At 46.1% G+C, this 23770-nt stretch overlaps 2 protein-coding genes across 3 annotated transcripts; both read right to left on the reverse strand.

Annotated features, from left to right (window-relative positions):
* Positions 1 to 4611: 4611 nt before the first annotated feature.
* LOC119396586 (superoxide dismutase [Cu-Zn]-like) lies at positions 4612 to 11996 on the reverse strand. Its single transcript, XM_037663863.2, has 5 exons — positions 11651 to 11996; positions 10456 to 10562; positions 7388 to 7581; positions 7178 to 7295; positions 4612 to 6471 (listed from the first exon to the last, which is right to left on the reverse strand). Exons 1-5 carry the CDS (start codon positions 11661 to 11663, stop codon positions 6280 to 6282), a joined length of 624 nt encoding a protein of 207 aa, XP_037519791.1. The 5' UTR covers positions 11664 to 11996; the 3' UTR covers positions 4612 to 6279.
* A 5345-nt stretch (positions 11997 to 17341) lies between these two features.
* On the reverse strand, positions 17342 to 23604 carry LOC119396585 (uncharacterized). Of its 2 annotated transcripts, none has more exons than XM_037663862.2 (3): positions 23450 to 23604; positions 18468 to 18680; positions 17342 to 17809 (listed from the first exon to the last, which is right to left on the reverse strand). In XM_037663862.2, exons 1-3 carry the CDS (start codon positions 23517 to 23519, stop codon positions 17496 to 17498), a joined length of 597 nt encoding a protein of 198 aa, XP_037519790.2. In that variant the 5' UTR covers positions 23520 to 23604; the 3' UTR covers positions 17342 to 17495. The 2 variants fall into 2 exon arrangements, with proteins under 2 accessions (XP_037519790.2, XP_037519789.2); XM_037663861.2 differs by having other exon boundaries at positions 17342 to 17812.
* Between the last annotated feature and the right edge of the window lie 166 nt (positions 23605 to 23770).

The following is a 23770-nucleotide window of genomic DNA, read 5'->3' on the forward strand; positions in this document are numbered from 1 at the left end:
TTGCATAACTGCTTGTGTTAACGCATCGTCGCTTCGCGTATACACTTACACGTTGTCTATACGTCCTTTACACGCGACACTAGTGTGAATTGGTGGGTCAGGTGCACACTCGGGCCTGCTGCCTCCAGCTATTTCTTCATAGTAGTGAACAGCGCAATGCAACGAACACAAGGAAGGCCAAACAGCACCAGCGCTGGTCCTGTTTGGTCTTTCTTGTCTTCGTTGTATTGCTCTGTTTTTACTATGAATATGTACCAACAACCTCAAGTTCACATGCTTGTAAAGTTCACAACTATTTCTTCTTTTTTTATCATAACAATATATCTCTGACACTGAGCGAAAAAACACATCTGGAACATCAGCATGGTGTGCATTCAGGCCAGTCTGGCGACGAGAAGAAATCACCGAAGGTGGTAACATCTAACAAGCTGATTTCATTATTTATCTTCGCATGTTTATTTGTTTGTGCGCTGAAGATGTCTTGGTTGTTGCTCATGCGAACCTGGTCGATTGGCTCTCGAAAAATTTTTCGTGAAAGGCGTGAGAAGCGGTGCTTGTGAAACCACATATAAATATTTTATAAACGCATGTGGAGACGCGTTGCATGTTTTTTTTTTCTTCTTTTTTTTCGTCATTCCTTTCTTTCTTTCGGTTCCATAGAAGTGTTGTACAAAGTTAACATGCTTCCTCGTCTGTGGTTTTCCTTCGTATAATAATATAACCTCGAACATAATATTATATCGCTACCATTCTCTTGCGTAATTAATTGCCCAACCCAGGGCCTTTATTACATTATGATTATAACTATGAAGCTGATGATGATAGTGGAAAGTGGTCCCCACAGAAACTATTATTTTCGTAACTGTGCTTCACTGTGAACAATAGAATGCCGATCCATGCAGATTCGTGCGTCCCCCGCTCATTACCTTATTCGATTCTAAGTCATTGACTCAGGCAGGTTTTTATTATTTTTTTTTAGTAACGCACGCTGAGCTCTTTTGCTTGACTTGTGAGGCACTTGTCGCTGGGCATATGTCAAGAACCCCGAAGAAAGCAAACTTCTCAAGTATGCTAACTCAGTACCAGAAGGTGTTTCTCGAAGTTATTTACATATGCACGTGTCACTCTTTCAGTGCTGCTTTCAGTATAACCGATAAGAAGAAAAAGCGCTTTATAGGCAGTAAAACGTTAGTTTGACCGAAGCTCCGTGCAATACCGTGGCTCCGTCGATGCAGCGAAGTTTATGCGAGCACGTGTTAGCACAGGCAAACGTTTCTACTTTTAATCTACAACGGTGTTGAACACGTGCTTGGGAGATAACCAACTTAGAGCTGACGCTGTTGGCGTATGTGGATGTCGTGTTCGCTGTGTAACGCAATACTTACCTACACTCGGAGATAGATAAAAAAAGGAGCGTTTGGAGACTTTCGCACCGTCGACGAGAACCCTCGAGTTGTTTTTTCCGACCACTCTGTTCCGCCTCCCGGAGAAGATGTTATTCAAGAATATCGAGACGCTGAGAAAGTGTGCTACTTGCGTCTTTTCGTTTCTTCATTCTTCTTTTCTTTTTTCTCGCTAAGTCGACGTCTACGTGCTTCGGTTGCGGGAAACGGGCGTAGCCCACGAAATGGAGAAGAAAACAGAAATGCGCGGGAAACCGACCGAGACGTTGTGAGTGGGGTGTTTATTTTGTTCATTTTCGCGTGAGTAAGCAGCCAAGCGGGGGCTTTTGCTAGACCGAATGTTTCAGTGGCACAGGCACCGAGTGCTCTTCCAGGCACTTCCGGTCGAGCGCTTACGTCCAGTTATCTGAATATTCATAAAAAAATCTTCTTAAAATAGAAATCGATGCTTCTGGTTCAAGTTAAAAATTATACTGGATACGTATGATAAAGTTACTTAAGATAAAGGCCGAACAACTGTCAGAATATTTAATGAAACTTATTGATTGAGTTCACTGAAAGATCCTAAGCAACTGGGCTCGTTGCGGCACCTGGCAGAATAGAGCTCAACCACGTGCTTTTTGCTACGTGGCCTCGGATACCCGCTTCGGAAGCGCGCGAAACACGACGTTAAAGGGGCACTGCAGCACTTTTTCAGCATGATAAAAAAATGCTACCGATCAGTAGTCGAAGCTCCTGAGAACACACGAGCCAAACATTATGGCACAGCACGCGGCCTGGAGTTTACAATTCATTTACAAAGTCAGCTAGAAATCGTTCCCTCTTCTCTAGGCAAATGATGCCATAAACCCAAATGACCACGCCATAAACCCAAAGTCTACGGTGATTATCTGATTTAAGTATCGCGAGCTGCATAGTTACCGTGGCCGCCGCGGGATGCCGCCACATACCCACGCGCTCACTCGCAATCACATTAAAGGTAAGTCGCGCGTACAACGAAAAAAAAGAAAAGAAATGAAAGTGCTCAAGGCCACGACGCGCGCTGACGAAGGGAGGCCTCTTCTTGGCCCCTTGTCATTCCCCTCCATACGTAGCCTTCAGCGCGCTCCTAAATACGAAAGGAGAGAGAAAGCGCTTGAAGCGTGCGGCAAATGCATGTGACTCCGCTCGTAGTTGACGGATTCTAAAAAAAATTGCGGAAGTCGATTCGTGAGGCAACAAGCTCTTTTAGTGAAGCCTCGTTCGAGACAGCGGAGGCAACTTAGATAAAAGGCCGAAACTCGAGAACCGCGGTATGGCTCCTTAAATCCAGTGAAGGGTGACCACGGGAAACTTTTCTGCGTCGTCTGCGATTTCGCTCTCCCTCTCCCATGCATCATGGTGGCAGCCATCGTACAGTGTACTAGTAGCCATAGACGTGCGCAGGGGGGGGGGGGGGAGGCACGGGGGCGCCCCCCTAGTCACCTAAGAGGGGGGGGGGGGGCGCAAAATCTACCCCATACATTGTCTTAGTACGGGGAGGGGCGCTGCGATGAACCTTCGCCCCCTCTCCCTGATGGGGAACCCTGCGCACACCTATGGTAGCAGCTGTGAAATTGCAGCGAAGAACGGAAACACGAATGAGTAAGAAAAGTGTGTACGAGTCCCACATTGTGGGACGTCATTGTTCCCGGCCCCAAAACAATTTAGGACAAAAAAGATAAAGAAAACGCGAACTCCCGTATCTGTCACCGGATGCAAGCCGCCCGCTCCGTCGAGTGCTCTTAGAACGAGTCAGTTCTTGTGCGCCACTCGAACGGGGAGCGGTCAACAAGAGTGACACACTGTGATGCGAATATCAATTGAAGCAGTGTGCCCCGGTGGCGGACAAACGTGACGTACATCCACCAAAGGAAACATTACTTTCATTACTCCAGGTACATAAGTCGGAGTGATGGCAGTTCAGTACGCAGATACGACTGCGCAGCTGTGCTAAGTTGACGCGAACAGAAGGAATGAATGAACAGAATGGAATGCAATATAGAATCAATAACAGATACCTGCGTTTGCCTGACTGAGAAGAAAAAAAAAATCACAGCATATCCACGGGGTGAATGATGATGAGTGGGGCGAAGCTACGGAGGGAATCATCTGTAAACCGTGAAACTCTTCCGTGAAATGCGCCCAGTACATAATATAAAGAGTGTGAAACATCGTGTATATATTAAACATCAAACTTTTATTGTACTGTTGGTTTACGTGGTCCCTTCATTATCACTTGTGATCGGTGAAATGCAAGGAAGAAGTCCGCTCCCGAGCGAAAGAGCGCCAAGAGCGACCGCATTCCCCGCTCGCCCTGTGCGAATTAAAGGCAAGGCTAGAGGGAAGACAGGACGCGCGTTCCACGACGCGAGGTCGGTAGCATGCCCAACGAAAGCCAACGGAACGCGATCGTGCAAGTGCTCCGGCTTCGCATCGCCTCATGGTTCCATTTAGCGTCCCAAAACCAAACATATTGCTCAAGGTGTGCCTTGCGTTTTTCGTAGAAATAATTTCTTTATCATGTACATTAAGACGAAAAGTTGAAAGCTCACTAGAGTGTATCGCCCGCAAAGTATGTCTTTTAGTGTGATTGAACTCTCGTACGGCAGGGTCCTCGCGCCGTTGCCGGTCCACCTCGCCCGTTGACGATCGGGCGAGGTGGCTACATGCAACTACTACTACTACACTTTAAGAAGAACATCTGGCGTTCTTTCGTTCTGCTTTTACAAAACATCTGGCGTCTTTCGTTGGTTTATTTCATCAATCAACGGCGTTTTGAACAAAATTTTTATTGTTTAATCACGCACAGGAGAAATCTCACCAGGCACTACCTTGGAGGTAAACAATGGCTGCTAATGGCAATGAGAGACAGAAGAAGTCGGCTTTTAGCTAACACTTACACTTCTACTTCTACTAACGTTTCCTACTGGAACATGCCAATGGCTGCTAATGGGGAATGAGAGACAGAAGAATTCGGCTTTTAGTTAAAGCGCACGCTGCGAATTTTTTATTGTTCAACAACGCACAGGAGAAATCTCCCACCGGCACCACCTTGGAGGTCAAAGCGTAAGACTTGTTACTCACTACTACGACCACGACGACTACGAGGGACGAACGGGTGCCGCCTTAAGGAGCTTCGCCCCTAAAACCGGCGAAAGTTGTAGTACACAGATATACATTTATTATTTACAGAAGGATACAATATTTTGTTGAGAAGTAGGCACTTAGCAAAAATACAAGGAAGTTGGCGTGCTATGACGGCATTTTTTAAAAGAACTCTCGTATTTGATTTATTTGTGCGTAGATAGAACTATTTCGACCGGTTATAGCAGGAAGTAGTCTAGTATTCAAAATCATTGACAATCAGCTCGTGGGCCTTCACATTATATGCGTATTTTCTTATTAAAGCTGCACCTAATTAACAACTCGCGCGCTATATCAAGGCAAGAGCAAAATATTAGTTGATTTCTTAAAGTAACTGAACGAAGCATTTGAGCCAAGGAAACATGCTCATTTTGTAGAAAAAGACCTATTATCGACATTGTAACTCTTCTTCGTCTGTATAATTTACAGCCAAGAAGATGCTTGCGCCATATATTCCCACTGTCGTGACCTCTAGACTGGAGTGACCTTTACACGACGTTAAAAAAAGCAACAAAAAAGTAACTGTAAGAGCCAGTCGTTGGCAAGTAGAACAATGAAAAGCCAGACTTACATAAGCCTCAGGTAACAGTCGTACTTGCCCGGGCACTCCGAAGATTAGTTTCTCAAGCCAATATGCAATTTTCTAGGCCACCTGATGCTCGCCTCGCATAACTGTCATGAGATAATAAATGGCATGCCGACCTTATACCCACGCTTGCTTCACCATTGACGCAGGCAAGACGTTTACGGTGAACTTGGCATGACGCTTGAAGACCTTCATTGCATCAACTTTAAGCGAAAAAAGGTAATGTTAATTGCAAGTCGTTCATACAATAAATGAATGATGCACGTATTACGATATTCGCATGCAAATGAGATGAAGTGTTACGAAAAAATAGACAAAAATTGTCACTCGCATTCACACACACAAAGAAAAGAAGATAAAAAGTCATCTTACGGCAGACTTGTTCGTCACAAAAAATTTTACCGAATACTGATGCTAAACATATCGTTAAAGGAGCCGGCTGGCCAATGCAAGTGGACGCTTATAACAAACAGCTTTGTGGATTTGTTCGCGATTCCGTTAGTGCACCCCACACTGGCTCCTACCTGCCCACTGTGAATCATAAGCCTCTACAACGAACGCCCCTACAAGAACGTTAACTGTATAACGAATGATTCCTTACATTCCAGCTGCATCGAAAGCGCTACGGGGCGCGACCTCTACAACGAAGCGACTTGTTTATCGAAGTATGTTGAAAGTCCCTAGAAAAAAAAAAAAAAAACTCAAGAATCTCAATGGAGGCGTTTCGCTGTATATAGTTCAAGCCACCATGAGAATGATGGGTATAGTACATGGATTTGACTAACCTTCGTGCTTTCGGCTTAAAACGAACTTGTGTTTGTTTATCCTTGTGTTTTGGCCTTGTTTTGGATAGAAGGGTGGTTCGTTGCGAACCTCGTGAGCTGATTTGAATGGGTGAGCCTAGAAGGGTCAAAGGCGGGGAAGTGGGGCTGTTGAACATATGCTGAACTTCGTCTTGCGATAAAGCGGCTGCAGGCCATACGGAGCCGAAAGAACGAAGCTTAGGCAAATCCATGTACTACTCATGCTGGCTGAAGAGCCATGCATTGCAGCTCCCGTAGACACTAGCGCCAGATTTCCCTCTAGTGGACTGTTATGAAACTCTATTGTTCAAGCGGACACTATTCACTCGCTCTCGAAGTCGCTGAACGGCTGCATGATGTCGCGCAGAATTCGACGAGCAGCCTTGCTGCTCAGCTGAGGCAGCTTGTCCACTTTCTCGATGATGCAACAGGCCACGCGAGGCCCAGAGTCTCCGGACGACACGCTCGCTGGATTGTCAGGGTTCCGGCCGAGGTCGTCCATGCGAGCGTGGATCTGCACGAAACAAGATTAATTATTCAATTATTGATTGATTGATTGATTGATTGATTGATTGATTGATTGATTGATTGATTGATTGATTGATTGATATGACTACCAATATCTCTCTATCTGTGTCAAGCTACCAAATTAATCGTCCGCATACTTTATAAATCGGAGATTAGACGACATCTCGTCCTTATGGAAAACAAACTTACATTAGGAAAAAGCAAGTGGAATGTCGAACAACGTGCTGTCGTTAAGGTTTGAAAAGTCGTTTTGGCTTCCACAGGGTTAACCAAACTAAAAAAGCTAGTAAACCCTTCTTTTTATATTATTGAATGTGAAGAGCAAAAAGTTTGGCTACAGTTAGAGCCTTGCATACAAAAAATTATAGATACAAAAATACGACAGCAATAACAGCAATAGCTAAAGAACTTGAAAATGCCATGAAATACTGTCTGTAACAAAATAGGAAAACACTAACAAAGTAAGCTCGCAGATCTCAAACCCCTATGACCACGCGCACTCGTTCGGCTTTCCGGTATTTCTTTACTTAATACACATGGTCTATTGCTGGTGTGCAAAGTTCGAGCATGCCGGATACGAGCGTCTGGTTAACATCCCTGCCTTCCTCCTCTCTCCCTCTCTCGAGCTAAGTATTTTAAAAAATCAATGAAGTTTTTGAACAAAGAACAGTAATGAAAGACGCGGTACTTACGTTGATTGAACGACCTACAATGGAGTGAGGACCAGTCAGGGACGCGACGGTGTCAGTGAAGATGACGTTGCTCTCGCCATGCTTGTCACACGCAATGTTCCCGAAGTCCCCAACGTGTCTGCGTTAAAAAGGAATATACGCCCAGAGCCTTGAAGTCTTAAAAGCTTATATTTGAACATTCCTTGAGATTGAGCTCAGCGGGACCTATACCTGATGGTAGATCTGCGGTCTCCATGCGTAGTGTCGGTGGGGTTGAAGTGAGGTCCCGTTGACTGGCAGCTGTCGCTCAGGTTTCCCAGCTGATGCACGTGCATTCCGTGCATGAAGGCTCGGTGATCGCGTGCGCTCTCGTTCACCTTGAGTCCCATCACATGCACGTGAACGTTCAGATCACGGCCGCCTTTCTGCGTGAGGCATCAAGAGGAACGTGGACAAGTGACTGTGCAGATCGGGAATACATTTGGTCAAATTAAAGCGGGTACAAGTGAATCTGTGAACATTTTAATTTAGACTTAGGTACTTGCAGGACGAGTTGTGGCGGCTTCGGTTGTTATTGAATAATTGTTCATCAACTATACACAGCAATTATGATTGTGCTTGCGTCAGGAAAACACCGAAATTAACTATGTAATACTTTTGCTCCGGCTGCAACAAGAAAATTGCGTTGACCTTCACGGTAAAATCGAATTTGAACATTCTGTTATAGTTTAACTTTAAAATAATATTTTACATAAACGATAATAAGCAAAAAAAGTGTTTTCTTCCTTTTGTCTATCGTTACCAAAGCCCATTAATAAAAAAATATATGTAAAACTTCATAGTTTCACTACAATGTAGATGTTTTCAGGGATATAGGGCTTGAAGATCCACAATGCCGCAACAAGAAAAATGTCAGCATATAGAGTCAACATTATCATTAGCAGCAGAAGGGGAAATCCCTATTCGATGGGAGTGCACCCTCGTCCACCGTATGAGGCGGCCTTCAACTTGTGTGGAGCTACTTCGACATACCCGATACTTGTGATGCATATTGCCTCGGCGGCAAAATAGAAGAGGAAGTATATTGGACTGTCGACACCACTTTCAAATCATGTAAATAAGCTCTATTCGACCTCTCGCATGGGCTAATATCTTAAAACACAACTCGGCAACACCAATTTGCAACAGCCTTCCGTAACAGCAAGCTAGCCAGAAGGAACACTTTCGTGTTCTTAGCTCATAACAGCGTGCATGGGGATCCTCTGCAACTTTTTATTTATTTATTTATTTATTTATTTATTTATTTATTTATTTATTTATTTATTTATTTTATCTTTTTTCTGCCTCAATAGTAAAGCCAGAAAATTGGTAGTCTGTAGCCTTAATCTCAGTCAGCCTCATGTCCACACATGAGCCTCAAGACAGCGACAAAAACGCATTTTGTTGAAGCAGCATCGTCTCCCCGAGTCGTGTTCATTGACAGGGTTTGATCTCCAGGCGTTTGGGCTGGGTGTGAACGGCGGGATTCCTTAGATGCCCTTTATCAGTGTGACAGTGTATTGAGTATCTCTGCTGTGCAGCCTACAAAAAATAGAGAAGGATTTCTGAACGCGTCCCTGCGACAGGTAAATGTTCCACTAAGGACTGAGAAGAAGAGAAGAAGAAATAATAGAGAAGGAAAGGCAGGGAGGTTAACCAGTATGGGCAGGCACGTAGCCAGAATTTTTTTTCGGGGGGGGGGGGGGTTCAAGGCCTAATTGTTCGAAAGTATTTCCATGGCAAAAATAAAACAAAAGTTGCCGGGAATATAGAAGGCCGGACGAATTTCGGGGGGGGGGCCCGGGCCCCCCGCCCCCCCCCCTTGCCTACGTGCCTGAGTATGGGACAACCGGTTTGCTACCCTACACATAGGGACAGGGTGGGGGAGATTAAAGATGGAGAGGAAAGAGAGAGAGAAAGATAGAAAGATAGCATATCACACTGCACACACAGAATCAGTCGGTCACTCTTGCGTGGTACGCGACATTTCTGTCACAGCCGCTTGTCCAAGTTCGTCTCTCTTAAAAACCTCAGCAGTGCCTTCGTCGCCTTCAGCTGTGATGTCTTCTGTTGACGGCATGCAAGAACTGTTTCAACAGACATTTGTCCACTGTCTAGGCGCGCTAGAACGGACGCCAGTGACTGTCTCTGAACATTATATGCCGGACAGTCGCACAGGACGTGGTGTAGCGTCTCCTCGCAACGACAGGCATCGCAAAGAGCGTTGTCGGCCATTCCAATCCGAAAGGAATAGGACTTCGTAAATGCCACGCCTAGCCATAAGCGATAAAGCAGTGTGGCCTCTCTTCGGCGGAGTCCAGTTGGCATACAGAGATGCATCAAAGAGGACAGGTGGCGTTGACGATTGGTCCGGTTGGTTCGGCTGCTTGGTAGGCACCATAGAGCGAGCGTTATCTCACGTGCAAGCCTTCGAAGACTGCTGGCAGCGTCAGACCTTGAAAGTGGGATGGTATCTTCCTGTGTTCCACAAACACCCAGTATTCGTCCGGTGCGGTGGTTGTCCCAGCAAGAGCTATTACCATCAGCTTTAGGACTGACCACTCCACGACGTCGACAGCTGCGGAACTAGCTGCTCTGCGCGCTGCACTTTGTTTGGTCAATCGGGAACCACCTCAACATTGGTCTATCTTCAGCGACTCAAAGGCAGCCCTACAATCTGTGCTATCTGTTCTGCGTCGCGGGCCATACGAACAGCTCGTATTTGAAATTCGATGTCTTCTCCATACTTCACATGAGAAAGGGCACCACGTGACGTTTCAGTGGCTGCCAAGTCACTGCGGCGTCACAGGGAACGAACACGCCGATAATGCCGCTCGGGCAGGACTGAGAATAACGTGAAAGGAGGTATCAGGCTCTCTGCTTTAATCTCTACGCGACGTTTAATTTCGATACATATAGTAGAAGATTCATTAACATTGAAAAAGACTGAAAGGCGAAGAGATTGGTGGCTCAGATTCCCAGGCTAAACGCGCCTGTAAAAAAAAAATGAAGAGAACTACTAGCCAGTCACCATATAGTTCCAGAATTGGAGTGCTTCGCCTCTCCCGGCATTCTGAAATACAGCCCAAGATATGCAATGGACAGTGTCACAATCTCTAGAGTTTGACTGGGGCACAAGGCTAAAGACGTGTATTCCAGGTAAGTTATGATGAACTTTATCGTTTTCATCGAGCTCTATCTGTATCCATTACTCCAACATCTATCGAATTGATGGCACGATTAACATTTCCTCTTATTACCTGTTGCCAGAGGCTTATCAGTCCGGTCACTGGCTGCTGAAGCTCCTTTGCAATGGCTGTATTTGGCTGAAGCTTGCAGATGGCGAAGTCGTACTGAGTCGCCGACACTGCGTTGGAGAAGAACGAAAATATGAGTTAGCGACCCTGAGACCGTATTCCGGTTGGTGCCTTTCTTTGAATTACGCAGACATAGTTTTGCTGACTGAACCATCACGTTGGTTGAAGCTAGCACTCTCCCTCTGGTGCTTTGAGGAAGGCCCACCCTCAATGACTCTTGGCATCTCCCTCATCTTCGGCGTGGAAGGAAGTCCTCAACACAACCAGCCTGAAGGCGCAGCCCCGAGACATAGCTAGCGCGGAGGAGGTGGCCGCCGGAAATCGCCTGACGGACACACTACGTCTTGGTCCTAAAGCTCTATGCCAACGGCTAAAAATAATGTTTCTCCGCCATGGCCACACGCGACGCCGGCTAACGCTCTCGTGGCTACTCATAAATACCCAAGAAAGTTGACGGGGGAGTTGCCACAGCTGGCAGTCCACTGCATGCATAATTCGAGGTTGTGGGTTCGGCTCTCAACCGGTGGCAAATTGTTTTATTGTGCACTTTCATTTTCCCCTTGTTATTCTGCTTCTATCGAAAAAGCTACATATAAAGTCAGCTATTCTTTGCTTGATTTCATTATCTATCAGCTTCTCGCCTTGTGTGCAACTACAAACAACCACAAGAAGACCTTCTAGTCCATTCCCTGTAAGTAGCCCTATATCAGGGGCGTAGCCAGAAATTTTTTTCGGGGGGGGGGGGGGGTTCAACCATACTTTATGTATGTTCGTGCGTGTGTTTGTATGTGTGCATGCCTATATACGCAAGCAAAACTGAAAAATTTCGGGGGGGGGGGGGGGGGGTTGAACCCCCCAACCTCCCCCTTGGCTACGCCCCTGCCCTATATGCACAGCTTAAGGGAATGAATGAAGGGCTCGTTTCTTTGTTAGACATAACCTAGTTAAACTAGCCGACAACGAAGCCAAATGAGGCATGGGGAACGTTCTTTTTAGTTTTTTAGCCGTAGCGTAGTAATTACATCAATGGAAAGGAATTAAGGTGGATGGAAAATCAGCTTTGCCGCTTGTAGGTACCGAACCTACGACCTTCATTGTCTGTTGGTTTAACTAGGTTGCACCTATACTTGCTACGTACGCTTCAATTGCATGGCGTCTTCCCGTTGTGGCAGCCCGTTGTGCTGTCTGTGTCGTGGGCCGTGATGCACCGCCGCCTCGGAATCATGGTACAGGCCGGGCGCCGTGCCGCGGTGCTGGTGGTGTCCGTGGCTCTGGTTGTGGCTTGCCTCGCTTCCCCCCTGCTCACTCCCGCCACCCTCGTCGCTGTCGTAATCCTCGCCGTGAAGCCTCGACGCCAGAGAATTGCCCAGCACGCGACCAAACTTTTTCTCCTTCGCAGATTTGTCGACGCCTGGTTCGCCACCGTCGTCCGCGGAATCGTCGTCAGTGGTTGTGGCTGTTCCGCAGAGGCGTGCAACAAATCCGTGTTAATTCACTTGGACCATAAATGTCACACTTAATTAATTAATTAATTAATTAATTAATTAATTAATTAATTAGGAATTTTCTCAAGCGGTCCCGCTCCGAAATTGAGACAGTTTTTAACACGCTGCATTATTATGGAAGGTAAACGATGGGCCCGGGAGAAGTTTCTCGGTCAGCTTTTACGTCAGCTTCTTGAAAAGACAAACGTTTTGTTTCCTTAGTGACGCAAGCTGGGTAACAGTGTGCAATATTGGGCTAGTTGGTTTAACTTCATTGTTAAACAGCGCAAAAAGGCGAAGACACGAGATGGAGGACCACACAGGACAGGCGCTGGACTAACAACTGCGGGGTTTACTGTGCAGAAAGGAGTAAATACACGTATAGTCCGACTGCGCGAGCATCATCGCATAACAAAGAATTGTCACTTCTTCCAAGCAGGCTAAATTCGCAATCATGAAGACATATAGATGAGGTGTAAATGCAAACATCATGTTTGTACGCTGTGCACTGTTGATTAACAAATGAATGTGGACGACGTAGACGAAGTACCGAACAATCCCCCAGAGTGGGTGTGAACCATGCATCAAGGAAATCATCATCATCATCAGTTCCCATCGTAGCAAGTAATCACTATAAAAATGTGCTCACCGCACTCACTGCAGAAATTAAGAACAAAAAGAACATAGCCTTGCTCTCCTCCCTTGCTTCCAGCTCTTGAATAAACTTATGCGCTTCAAATACTTACCTTTGCAACCATTGCAGCTTATTGGTTATCCCGTTTAAGTTATACTGATGATTTTCTGTGTCTAATTATTCGGCTAGTGAATGATACTGTACAAAGAAAACGTTATCTTACTTTTAAACAGCCTTTAGGACATTTATTATCATGTGTCAAAGGCGACCCATTTCAAGTCCCAGGAAAAGCATCATACGCTTCATGCGGAACGCCGCGCGAAGGGCGTCAAGTCACCTCGAAAAGGGTAACTTTATTTCCGGTGCATTCAACCTAACGCCAACATCCGATACATTCTACGCTTTTATGCTTTTATGTTTTAGATATCTAAGAATCGTGCAGCTGCCTATGTGTTTTTCATACGTTGAACTGAGCACTGATATGTCCAAATGCACTCGCTTGCTCACCTGCGTTTCGCTGAGTTGTGCTGTAATGTGTGTATTGAATGCTAGAATTTTGTTTGAATTTATTCTTGGCTTTCTTTGTTTCATTTCGGGAGATTTTCTTCCCCGTTTTGTATTGATTTTTGAAAATGCTCTACTTGTGCCCGACAGAGCAACTCCTGCTTTGGCATGCATGCTAACAGTATAGATAAATAAAATAAATAAAATGAAATAAAAGAGATGGAGCTTGCCCTGTACCCTATGTAAGTGGACGGGAGAAGGGGAGGCGGAAATGGGAAGGCGGCGTGCATAAACACCAGGCACTCAGTCATCCGATACGAGAAGTGCGCTATCAACATGCTCATCAAACATTGCCCGGGGTAAAGTGCTTGAACGGGATTAGTTACAGTAGCGCAGCCTGGAGACCCACGCATTACGCCAAGCCGTTCTACGTCATGTGCGAGCTCGTCTCCGCTCATCCATAAGCTAGCAGTCTGGTCTACATACGGCAAGAAGAGTGCTCAGTGATGATAGAAAGAGGCACAGCTAATGGCCAGCATATCAACGCCTGTCACCGCGTAGACCGCTGCGTAGCCGGGGTAGTGGGGAGGAAGTCGAACTGGAATTTTTTCAATTTTGCACCTGTATATATACACGCACACATACAAACACACACGCGAACGTACATAAAGCGTGGTTGACCCCCCACCCACCTTTTCCCGTAGAAAAATTTCTGGCTACGCCCCTGACGTAGTTCCCCGCTGCCTTCCATCACCGTCTATACCTCAAGTATACATCAGCAAGTGCGTGAACATACGCAGGGCGCAGTGCTCTAAGAAGAACGAGATAACTATGGCGTAAGTTGCGTATAAAAACGGCAGGCAATCCTTTGTCAGAGACTAACTCAGCATCATTAATCTGCTCTTGAACATCTTGAACACCGCGCAAAAAAACACAAAAAAACGCTGTTTTCAAGATTCTCAAGAACCACTACCAACTAGCCCAGTTCTATCGTTAATCAGCATTGGACACTCTTTCCCGTATTTGTGCGTGGGGGAGATAAAGATTTATTGTCAAGGCGCAACAGGATCCGTTGCAGAAAGGTTAACACTGAAAGTAAGGTAATCGTATGCGCGTAGAAAGTCTCTCTAAAATGACGTACGAAGTAAGCATGCGAGGACTGCATCGGTGCTAATGTGTAAGAACAGTCTCCATGGTTGCAGCTTCCACGTGCTGGCGGCTTCGTTGCGCACCTGCATTGTGAAGAGCCTGCAGGCCGTTTATGTAAATACGGACTGTAAAGTCAATTTGCGATTCAGGTGCTCTGTGCGCCACCTTTCCAGCTTGAGAAATGCTCTGCACGTTCGCGTCTCATAAACTCCCAAGGGCAGGCCGTCACTCTTCTCCAGACACGCATCTGGGTATTTATTGTCATAGTTCTAGCGCTGTGTGGAGATCCGACATAACTAAGTCGCTAACCCTGAGAATTTGCTAACAGGAAACTCAAACAGTTGTTGGCGCTTATACGGCGCTGTTTCCTGCCACAGCCCACATCACAGTTTCCTTCGCCTGAATATTTATAACTTTCTGCTCAGTCGAGCATTAATTTGGGCTGACTGCTGCAGCTGCGTTGTCAAAACACGATGGTCGTGACGCATACCTGTTTGTTTCGAATTATCGACTTCTGGGTAATCTCACTTATGAGCGGAGGTAGTCTCTTGGCAACGCCTTTCGTTTTGTGTACGTCTTGTATTTACTTCTCAGGTTCAGTTGGTTGTCAAGTTCTAATGCTGTTGTTGGGGTTTACATGTTAATTTGCGCTTAAATCTGTAGTTTGTTCACGTTTCTCGTACACGCTGAAACAGGACATGCGGTCACATGCCTGTTCATTGCAAATATAATTTTACAACTAATTAAGACTCTTGCTATCTTTGATATCGCAACATGCCTTTATCAGGTGGTATATGTATTAATTTTGGTTACGAATTTTGAGCAGTTACGCTTCCCATATTTTTTATGCTGCAGTCATGAAGCACAAAGGGGTTTTTAGGAAGGTTTTCCTAGAAATAGTTACGTTGGTCACTGCGTGGTAATTTAGCGTTCCCTTAATATAAAAATAGTGGTTTCATTCGCTCTTTGTGTGAGGGTTTTTCTATGATACTCCAGTCACTAACATTGATTTATGTAGGCTGTTTATAGCCAACTAACTAAAGGGAATCCGGATTCCCTTTAAGTAGCATGTTTCATCTCGGTCAGACGGATTTCCGTCATACTCTCAACTTCATAGCCAACTAAGTTGTTCATTTCCAACGTAACTCTTCCGTCTTCAATGGCGCATCATTCCACACCAAATTAATCTTTGGCCTAGCATATCAATAGACATCGCCACTCATACAGCCAAGGGAATCAATTTGCTGTGGGGAATTGGTTTCATTTTACGTATAAAACCAGAAACAAAAAGCATACAGCTCAAAAGTACGTCACCAAGGCACTGTGAACTTGGCAGTTTGAGTGGAGGAAAGCATTCTAACTCGATTAGAAGTCGCTGAAGTCTGCTAAAGTTCTCAAAGGTATTCCCGCAAAATCACTGGTAATCGTTTGCATCCTCAGTAGCCTTGTAGTTCTCCTTGAGACCAGAGAAGAATCTCTTATCAAGAAACCAATATTGCATTCGCTTCTCGAAGCATTTGTGTCTCGAAGTTTTATTGTGGTTTGCATAATTACGCATCCAAGGCGGTGATTATCGGTGCAATGTTCCTCCCTGATGTGACGAGCAGTCATTGCTTGCTATCGCCAGCCAGTAGTAAAAAGGTAACCGTTATCATCTTCGCCTATGCCTTCGACCCGTTGTCAGCTTAAACGCCGCACGCAACTGCAGCGGCACATCGGGTAGGAGCTCTGCGCCAGCGCTTACTGTCTTGCATGCGTAATCATGCAAACCGCGATTAAACTTTGCAGCGGGATATCTTGGAGCACAGACATGCCAGAATTCTTCCAAGTGGAACTGTGTAGATGCGCGACTGCCTCCGTCTTTTCAATGCAAACATGCCCGCTTGCTGCAATCACTAAAAGGTTATTTATTCAATCTTATTTAATTGGGTGGCTGACAGCGATAATTATTGTCTCACTTTGTGTCCTCCTGGAGACATAACTTATCTGCAAAGATGGTTTTCACGTACCTCCCAGTGCTGAATTTAAAAAAAAAAGCCATAAAGCTTAATTTTAAACACCCTGTATGAAAATAATATGGAAACACTGTTGATGGTTAAGTCGCAGATATGCTCGATCCGAAGACGCCTCTTTCTGCATCTCGTGCGCGTGTTGCTGATGTTTAAAGCATCTCGAAAGCGTTGGCCCCTCTTAAAGCGTCTTCCCTACAAATAGAGTCCGCGTATGTTAATGTTCAGCCGATCTACATGTGCGCCATCGCTTTTTGCGTTAAGTCAAACAGGGCCTCCAGATGAGTGCGTATAGCGGATGTCCACTGTTACTCGGGCCGCAGCTGTAGGGGTGTCGAAGCCACTTCGCGAAATTTTTTGTTTGCATGCACGCGTAGAAACACACACACACACACACACACACACACACACACACACACACACACACACACACACACACACACACACACACACACACACACACACACACACACACACACACACACACACACACACACACACACACACACACACACACACACACACACACACACACACACACACACACACACACACACACGCACACATGGTTAATCATGGGCTCCTGACGGACGTTATACAGAACATAATGTCTTCATGTTTTATCTGACAAACTTGCAGCCAGTCACTGCCCGCTGTGGAGACCGAAAACAAAAAACTGTCACAAAACATACCATCTGAGCGTGAGATCTTCTTACATGGTTAGTATTACGACAATAGCGTTTTCAAGACAAGTGATTGCAGGTCGAAGTTTGCACATCGAAGGACGGAAAAATGGGCGAATTGGTTGGGCGCGCAGCTGAAAAAGAGTGACCTTACGTGGACGAAAGGGTAAAAAAGAACAACACACGGCGCTAACAGTCAATGGAAGTTTATCTCAGCGAAAGCCAGTTTATGTTCGTTAATTGTTTCCCGGAATAAGCTTCAGTTGACATTCAGTGCCGTGCGTCTTCCCCTCTTTTCCTTTGCCTGTCTCAAGTCGCGCTGTTATAGCCATGAACAAGTGGTTATACAAACGCAAGCGAAGCAGCGAAAGTGGCAGTCGAATTTATTGGCAACGTTAGTGCAAGTGGCGCATGCGACAGGACGGCACTTCTACATGTTCTTCCTTCAGGCACCATGCTTCATCGCGGAAGCAAGTATACAGTCATGCTTGCACTTTAACATTCGTGTTAGTCACAATGGTCAAGCGGTGCTGTTCGCATGCTTCGCATCACCACCAGCTGGCGCTGCGGGCGAGGGCGGGGCTTCCGGGTTACCGGCGTGCGGTGGCGCCGGGTGATGCGGCTGGTGATGCGGGTGCGGTTGGTGGTGGTGCGGATGCTGGTGGGGCTGGTGCTCGACGGGAGGCAACAGTCTGTGCAGCCTCATCCCGTTCTCCTGGGTCAGGTGTCGCAACTGGTGAAGTTGCTCCTCAACTTCGGCCAGTCGTCGCAGGGCCTCCCGCAGAAGGGGCGTGAAGCAGGGCACGTCGACCGCGCGGTTGCTGTACGTCGGCGCTGCTGTGGATGAAATGAACAAAGGAAAATTTCTGTTCACTAGCACTGCCTTGGAAAGAAGAGACCTCGATATTCTCTAAACGCGTTGACGTGTACGCAATGCACGAATTTCAACGAGTTTTACGAGTATAAATAATGTAAGCATAGGAAAGACTTCTGTTACAGTACGCCTTATCAGAAATTACACGAACATCATTATTTCTCTATTTTCTTTTTTTGTGTGTCTATTCCATCAATGAGGCAACTTTGCCCCAGACGTACCATACAAAAATACTGCTTGAACACGTCACTGCGTGCGTCATCACAGGATAAGTGCTCATGGCGGATCGCCAGTGGCACACACTAAAACCTGACACTGGCCAACGGCTTCCCAGAACCGCACTCACGTAACACATACGACAATCGCGACTGGTGGCAATGATTCAAGGCAGAGCAGAGAGAGGCGATATTGCATCGCAGCGCTTGACTAACTTGGCCATATAACTAATTAGGCACACACTTCGACTTTCCCCTCTGCGTTCAAGTAATCTTAACATTTACGAAAAAGAGCATCAATAGGTTGCGGGGTGGAAATAAATTTTTAATTGCTTTTAGCGTATTGTGCAGGCGTTACGTCCTGTTACTTCCACAGCGCTTAATAATTGAATGGGATGCTCACCATTGCAGACGCAGGTGGGACATCGCCCTTCCGGTGCGGACTCTTCGGCTATGCATCCTGGAGCGCACTGCACCACGGGACACTGCTCTGGCCCGTCACAGTCGCACACTTGGCAGCCGTTCGGGCCCAACTTGGTGCCACGGCACTTGGGTCCTGAGCAGAGCGGTGTCGGACAGGGCTCGGACGTCGCCACCGATGGCTCGGTCGGAACACCTGCGTGTGTCAGTGGAGCCAAGGCCTTGTATATGAGCAGAACACCTTCTCTGATGCGTTTGACATGTTCGCAATTCCCCTGGTAAAAGTAACACGGTCCTTTATGCATTTTAGATCTATATGTAGATCCGAAATCTTTGGCTCATATCCATCCTGGGAGACTGGCCTAAGATAAAATATTTAAAACATAGAAAAGAATAATTTGACGTTTTGTCTAATAAGAATATTTTTGATGAGAATTATTATTTGACAATAACAATAAAGGTGGTCGAGTTCAATCTTAGCGATTAAGAATTAATCTGAGAATACAAAAGAAAATATAAGGGAGCCTACTTTGCTTGAATATGAAGTTTCGGATCCATGGTTAGTGTAAGCCTCATTGATTGCGCTATGAAATCTTGAACGACCTCACATACTTTACCGTCGCTCTGCCCTGTGGTCAGTGCACTTGCCTAAGACGACTAGAAGGCTAAAGCCATCTTCTTCTTCTTCTCAGTCGATTCTACTGATCCTGCCCGAAAGCTTTCAGCACCCAACGTGGTTTTGCGCTGCCGCCATGATCGGCTCACCTTTGACCAAGTGACGAGGGCGTCGAGACGACGTCACTAATTCTGGCGACCTGTGACGTCATGATGACGTCATATGGAGAGGTCATCACATGGTGATTTCTTGCATCACTCGTGTTGATGCCCCCGACGCCGACGGCCACTTTTCGCGTTTGATGAGGCACCTAAAAGCTTTCGCCTTAAAGTGTCACTAGTGAGTGTATCTATACCAATGGCGTCTATTGATATTCCGTTTAGTTTGATAATCTGGGGTCCGCCGCGGTGGTGTAGCGGTTACGGTGCTCGGCTGCTGGCCCGAAGGTCGCGGGTTCGATCCCTGTCGCGATGGAGGCGAAATGCTAGAGGCCCGTGTGCTCTGCTATGTCAGTGCAGGTTAAAGAACGCCAGATGGTCGAAATTTTTTAGCGAAAAATTCAGGAGCCCTTCCCCTATATCGGGAAAATGGGGCAAGCGAATCTTGGCGTAGGCGTGCCTTACCTACTGCTTTTCCTTGTTTCTTCCTTTCTTTCTTTCTTTCTTTCTTTCTTTCTTTCTTTCTCTTTCTTTCTTTCTTTCTCTCTCTCTCTCTCTTTCTTTCTTTCTTTCTATATTTTTTCCTTTCTTTCTTTCTCTCTTTCTTTCGAATTGTGAAATGCTCCCTCCCAACGTAAGCGTTCAGTTTTATTATAGGTAGCGGTCGTCCCCGGAGCGCTGTTGTCGGGCTGAATCGGCGCGACGTCTCTGATCTCCTTTCCAGCGTTCGCCAGCCTCTGGAACGACCCAGAGAAAGGACCATGACGCGATCATAGAAACGCGGGCTATGAATTCAGTTTGCTCGAAGTCGGAATTTTCCTGAAATGTGCAATTCTATATATCGATATTCCGCGTTGTCCAGCAGATCGCTTTTGATTCGCCGACACGAAATATTTCAATGAAGCGACCATAGCAAGTGTACTGCTTCCCAATAGATTTTTTTTTTTTTGCATCGTCGGTAGAACGCTTACGTATTCTTCAGTTCAGTTCACGTTGGGCAAGCATGGACGCGTGGCCTTGTGGTCAAAGCAGGTCAAAGCACTCGCCTTGAGACCAGGGGGACCCGGGGTCAAACCCCAGCCCCGTAAAGAAAATTATTTAGTTTTATTCATTATTTTTTGGTACGCGCCAGCAGTGGGTGAGGAAGGTTTTTCTGAAACGACAGCTTCACAGGTCAGTCTATAGCGCTTGTCCCGTCCTCTTCTCTTGTGTGCCTTGTCAGTTTTGTGCGCTGCGCAAAGATGGAGCAGTCTATACAAGCTTCGTTTGAAAAATTAGGACAATTTAGAGCAGTAAGCACTCTACCACAGGGATCGGTAAGTTATCCCTAGTCCCGCAGTGGTGCTTTTTGTGTTTCGAAAAAAAAAAAAAAAAAGTCGTTGACGATTTACAATACTATGCACTGTCCGCCAAGGTGGAGCAGTGGTTATGCTGCTCGGTTGCTGACCCGCAGGTCGCGGGTTCGATCCCGGCAGCGGCGGTCGCATTTCGATGGAGGCGAAATGCTAGAGGCCCGTGTACTGTGCGATTACAGTACACGTTAAAGAACACCTGATGGTCAAAATTTCCGGAGCCCTCCACCACGGTGCCCTCCACTACGGCGTCTGTCATAATCATATCGTGGTCATGCGACGTAAAACCCTAGATATTACTATTAGAATACTATGTCAGCAACACGGCCCCTATAAAATTTTAAAGCGTCCTTGCACGCGATTTACCGCAACAGGCTGGAGACGTAACACCGCATGAGCTCCATAGTCCCTCAAGGTCGAAGTGTTTATTTTTTTCCTAAGAATTTAAATTCCATTTGGCACAGACAGAAGAAGATTAACGTCGGACGAAACATTTCGTTCGCGGAGGATGTCTTTTAACGGAATGAGCTTATTCAAGCCATTCAGAACGCGTAGAGCACGATTATCGCCTCGAATTACTTTCTGTGTCGCCGGTGGTAGTGAAGGGCGCATGATGCGAGACGGCGCGATGACCCTGGCACACTTGACATGATGGCCTCCAAGACCTGGCAATGCGCCCATTTAGAACGTGCTCCCTTCTCCTCTCTTCAGGAGGCAAATCAGCTAATGAGGCATGAAAAAATATTACGGTTTATACCCATTTCATTGGAATCATTCATAATACGAAGTTAAACCGGGTCTTTGAAGTAGTTTCAGCTTTGTTAGGCGTTAAGAACTTTGCACATATGCCTCGTCACGTTTATGTCATCAAACGCGAAGGGTATCCTTCGTCAGCGGCGTCAGCACAAACGATTAAAAAAGTCACGTGATCAGATACTGCAGCGTGATGACGTCACCGTGCGACATTATCATGACGTAATCACACTAAATCATCGCATGGTCGCAGGTGGGCCGATCCCAGAGGCAGTAAAAAAGCAGGTGAGGTGCAGAAATTTTTCGGGAGTGTAGGGAGGATCAGTACATCGACCGTGAACAAAAAGAAGAAGACTGCTTTCGCCTTGGAGTCGTCTTAGGCGAATATATAAGGAACTCTGTGAGTTCTTGCATTTGGCAAGACATGGTAGCCTTTGACGTGTACCCGCAGCCACGTTGACGACTAGTGCCACATCTTTCGTATCCCGAGCTGAAGACCATGAGCTGAAGTTACTGATGTAACAGCTGGACACAGCGGATGGTAAATGCTGCGACCGACCGAGGGCCGAGGAGCTAGAGGTCTCCCCTGCAAGGTTTCCTCTGCAACAATTTTCTTTGCGACCTATTCACGTGCCTTTTACTGACATCATTTCCGTGACGGATATGACGTCAGCGGTGGACCCCGGCACAAGACACTTTCGTGTTAAAATTTTTCGCTCAAGTGTAAATGATGACGTGAAAGCGAAGTCGGACTTCTACCATCTCTCTAGCGGCAACGCAGAATGCTAGCCGTATATGAAAAAGAAGAGGAAGCGTTTTCATCTCACACCTGCACCAGAACACTCGGAAACCAAACAACCAATAAACAAGCTTAAGATGGCTAATTTTACCATTAACAGATACTGTTCAACGTGTATATTTGTGTCATAGCCCGAAATTTTAATGGATATCAGGTTACAGTACTCAGTCGAATGCATTACTGTCGTCGTGAGCAGCCAACTCACGTTTTGTATTCAGTTTAACCTTTATACGAGTATTAATATAGCAAGCCACTTCACCTGAAAGCAGATCTCACCGTACCGGTCAGGCTTTATTTCTGAGGTGAACTAGGCGCAAGCTATGCTTGTGAGAAAACGCGGGAGCAACTTTTTCAAAACCCTCCTTGAAGTTAGTACACCTCTAGACGTCGTTACTCAAAGGTATACACAATGGTTTGCTCAGAAAATGAGAAGAAAAACAAATTTACACGACGGTCACCTGTCTGGCGTGTCATGCTCTCAATGGATCGCTTACGATGTAAATTTTGTTACGGTTTGATCGACTGTAAACGTTGGTACGATATACTCTTCGTTCCAGTGACGCGCACAGGCGCTGAGCCCTTTCGCGGTTATAGACCGAAAGCATAATCGAGAGTGGTCGACCAAGAACACGTGCAGACCTTGAAGGTCTCTACTTCAGATATGGTGTCGGGGTTGCCGTTAGGTGTATACGAAAAGGTGCCATAGTTGAAGATAAAACTAGCCAAAGTAGCCATGTCACTTCATTTATATCGCCAAATTTGTAGCCGAATAGAGCAGACGTGGTATCACGAGTACAGTTTTTATTATTAAACAATGAATAATACCATTTTGAATTAGGAATAGCATAGAAATTAGGACAAGTTTTTCCCTCTTGCTTGCACAGATAAGTTGTAAATAAGCAAATAAATTATAATAAATTCAGTGCGCCATGCATACAGTTTATGTACAATGGACAGAACCGCCGCTGTAGCTCTATTGGTGGAGCATCGGTCGCGTTATCTAAAATCTGTAGGTTCGGTCCATACCAGCGGCCACTTTAATTTCTTTGCATTTATATCGTAATTTCTGCATTACAGTTGAAAACTGTAATGCACCTATACTTTCCTTGGCATTATTTTCTGTTGGTTTCATGGGGTTGCACATACTCCATATTGGTACGACGAATAATTGACATACCCAGTGCGGTACACCTCTGCACATGTGCATGTTCCTGTTGCTTGTATGTCCATACTATATATCTGTATACAATTTGGAAGGTGTGGCCGGCCACGCTTCATGTCACTGACCTGTCGTCTCTGTGAGGAACAGCGCCACGGTGAGGATGCCCAGGGCGACACAGCTTGTCCCGGGCTTCATGGTGAAATCGCTACGGCTACAGAAGTCGCAGTGTCGTCCTGCACGCTCGCTTCCCGTACAGTATGTCTTTCGCCGCTCTCTTCTAATACGCAAGGAGCACGGCCGACTGGTGGCTGACATCCGCGGCGCCTGCCTATCGCTGCCCTCCACGAAGACGATAACACGTAATCGGGGAAGAAGAAAAAAAAAAAATACAGACATGCGATCCGCTTACGACGCGGCGCCGAGATTCTGTCTCCTTCATTTTGGCG

This window comes from Rhipicephalus sanguineus, chromosome 6 (genome assembly GCF_013339695.2).
Source record: "Rhipicephalus sanguineus isolate Rsan-2018 chromosome 6, BIME_Rsan_1.4, whole genome shotgun sequence".
Taxonomy (NCBI): Eukaryota; Metazoa; Arthropoda; class Arachnida; order Ixodida; family Ixodidae; genus Rhipicephalus; species Rhipicephalus sanguineus.

What these genes read in the sequence shown, in the direction of transcription:
- LOC119396586 (XM_037663863.2), bottom strand. An exon ending in TGATAAGCCTCTGGCAACAG is followed by an intron (nt 7,582 to 10,455) that starts GTAATAAGAGGA and finishes TGCCTCACGCAG; the next exon opens with AAAGGCGGCCGTGATCTGAA. An exon ending in TTGTAGGTCGTTCAATCAAC is followed by an intron (nt 6,472 to 7,177) that starts GTAAGTACCGCG and finishes TGTTTCGTGCAG; the next exon opens with ATCCACGCTCGCATGGACGA.
- LOC119396585 (XM_037663861.2), bottom strand. Translation starts at nt 23,519, where the DNA reads ATGAAGCCCGGGACAAGCTGTGTCGCCCTGGGCATCCTCACCGTGGCG. An exon ending in GTTCCTCACAGAGACGACAG is followed by an intron (nt 18,681 to 23,449) that starts GTCAGTGACATG and finishes TGACACACGCAG; the next exon opens with GTGTTCCGACCGAGCCATCG. An exon ending in TCCCACCTGCGTCTGCAATG is followed by an intron (nt 17,813 to 18,467) that starts GTGAGCATCCCA and finishes TTTCATCCACAG; the next exon opens with CAGCGCCGACGTACAGCAAC.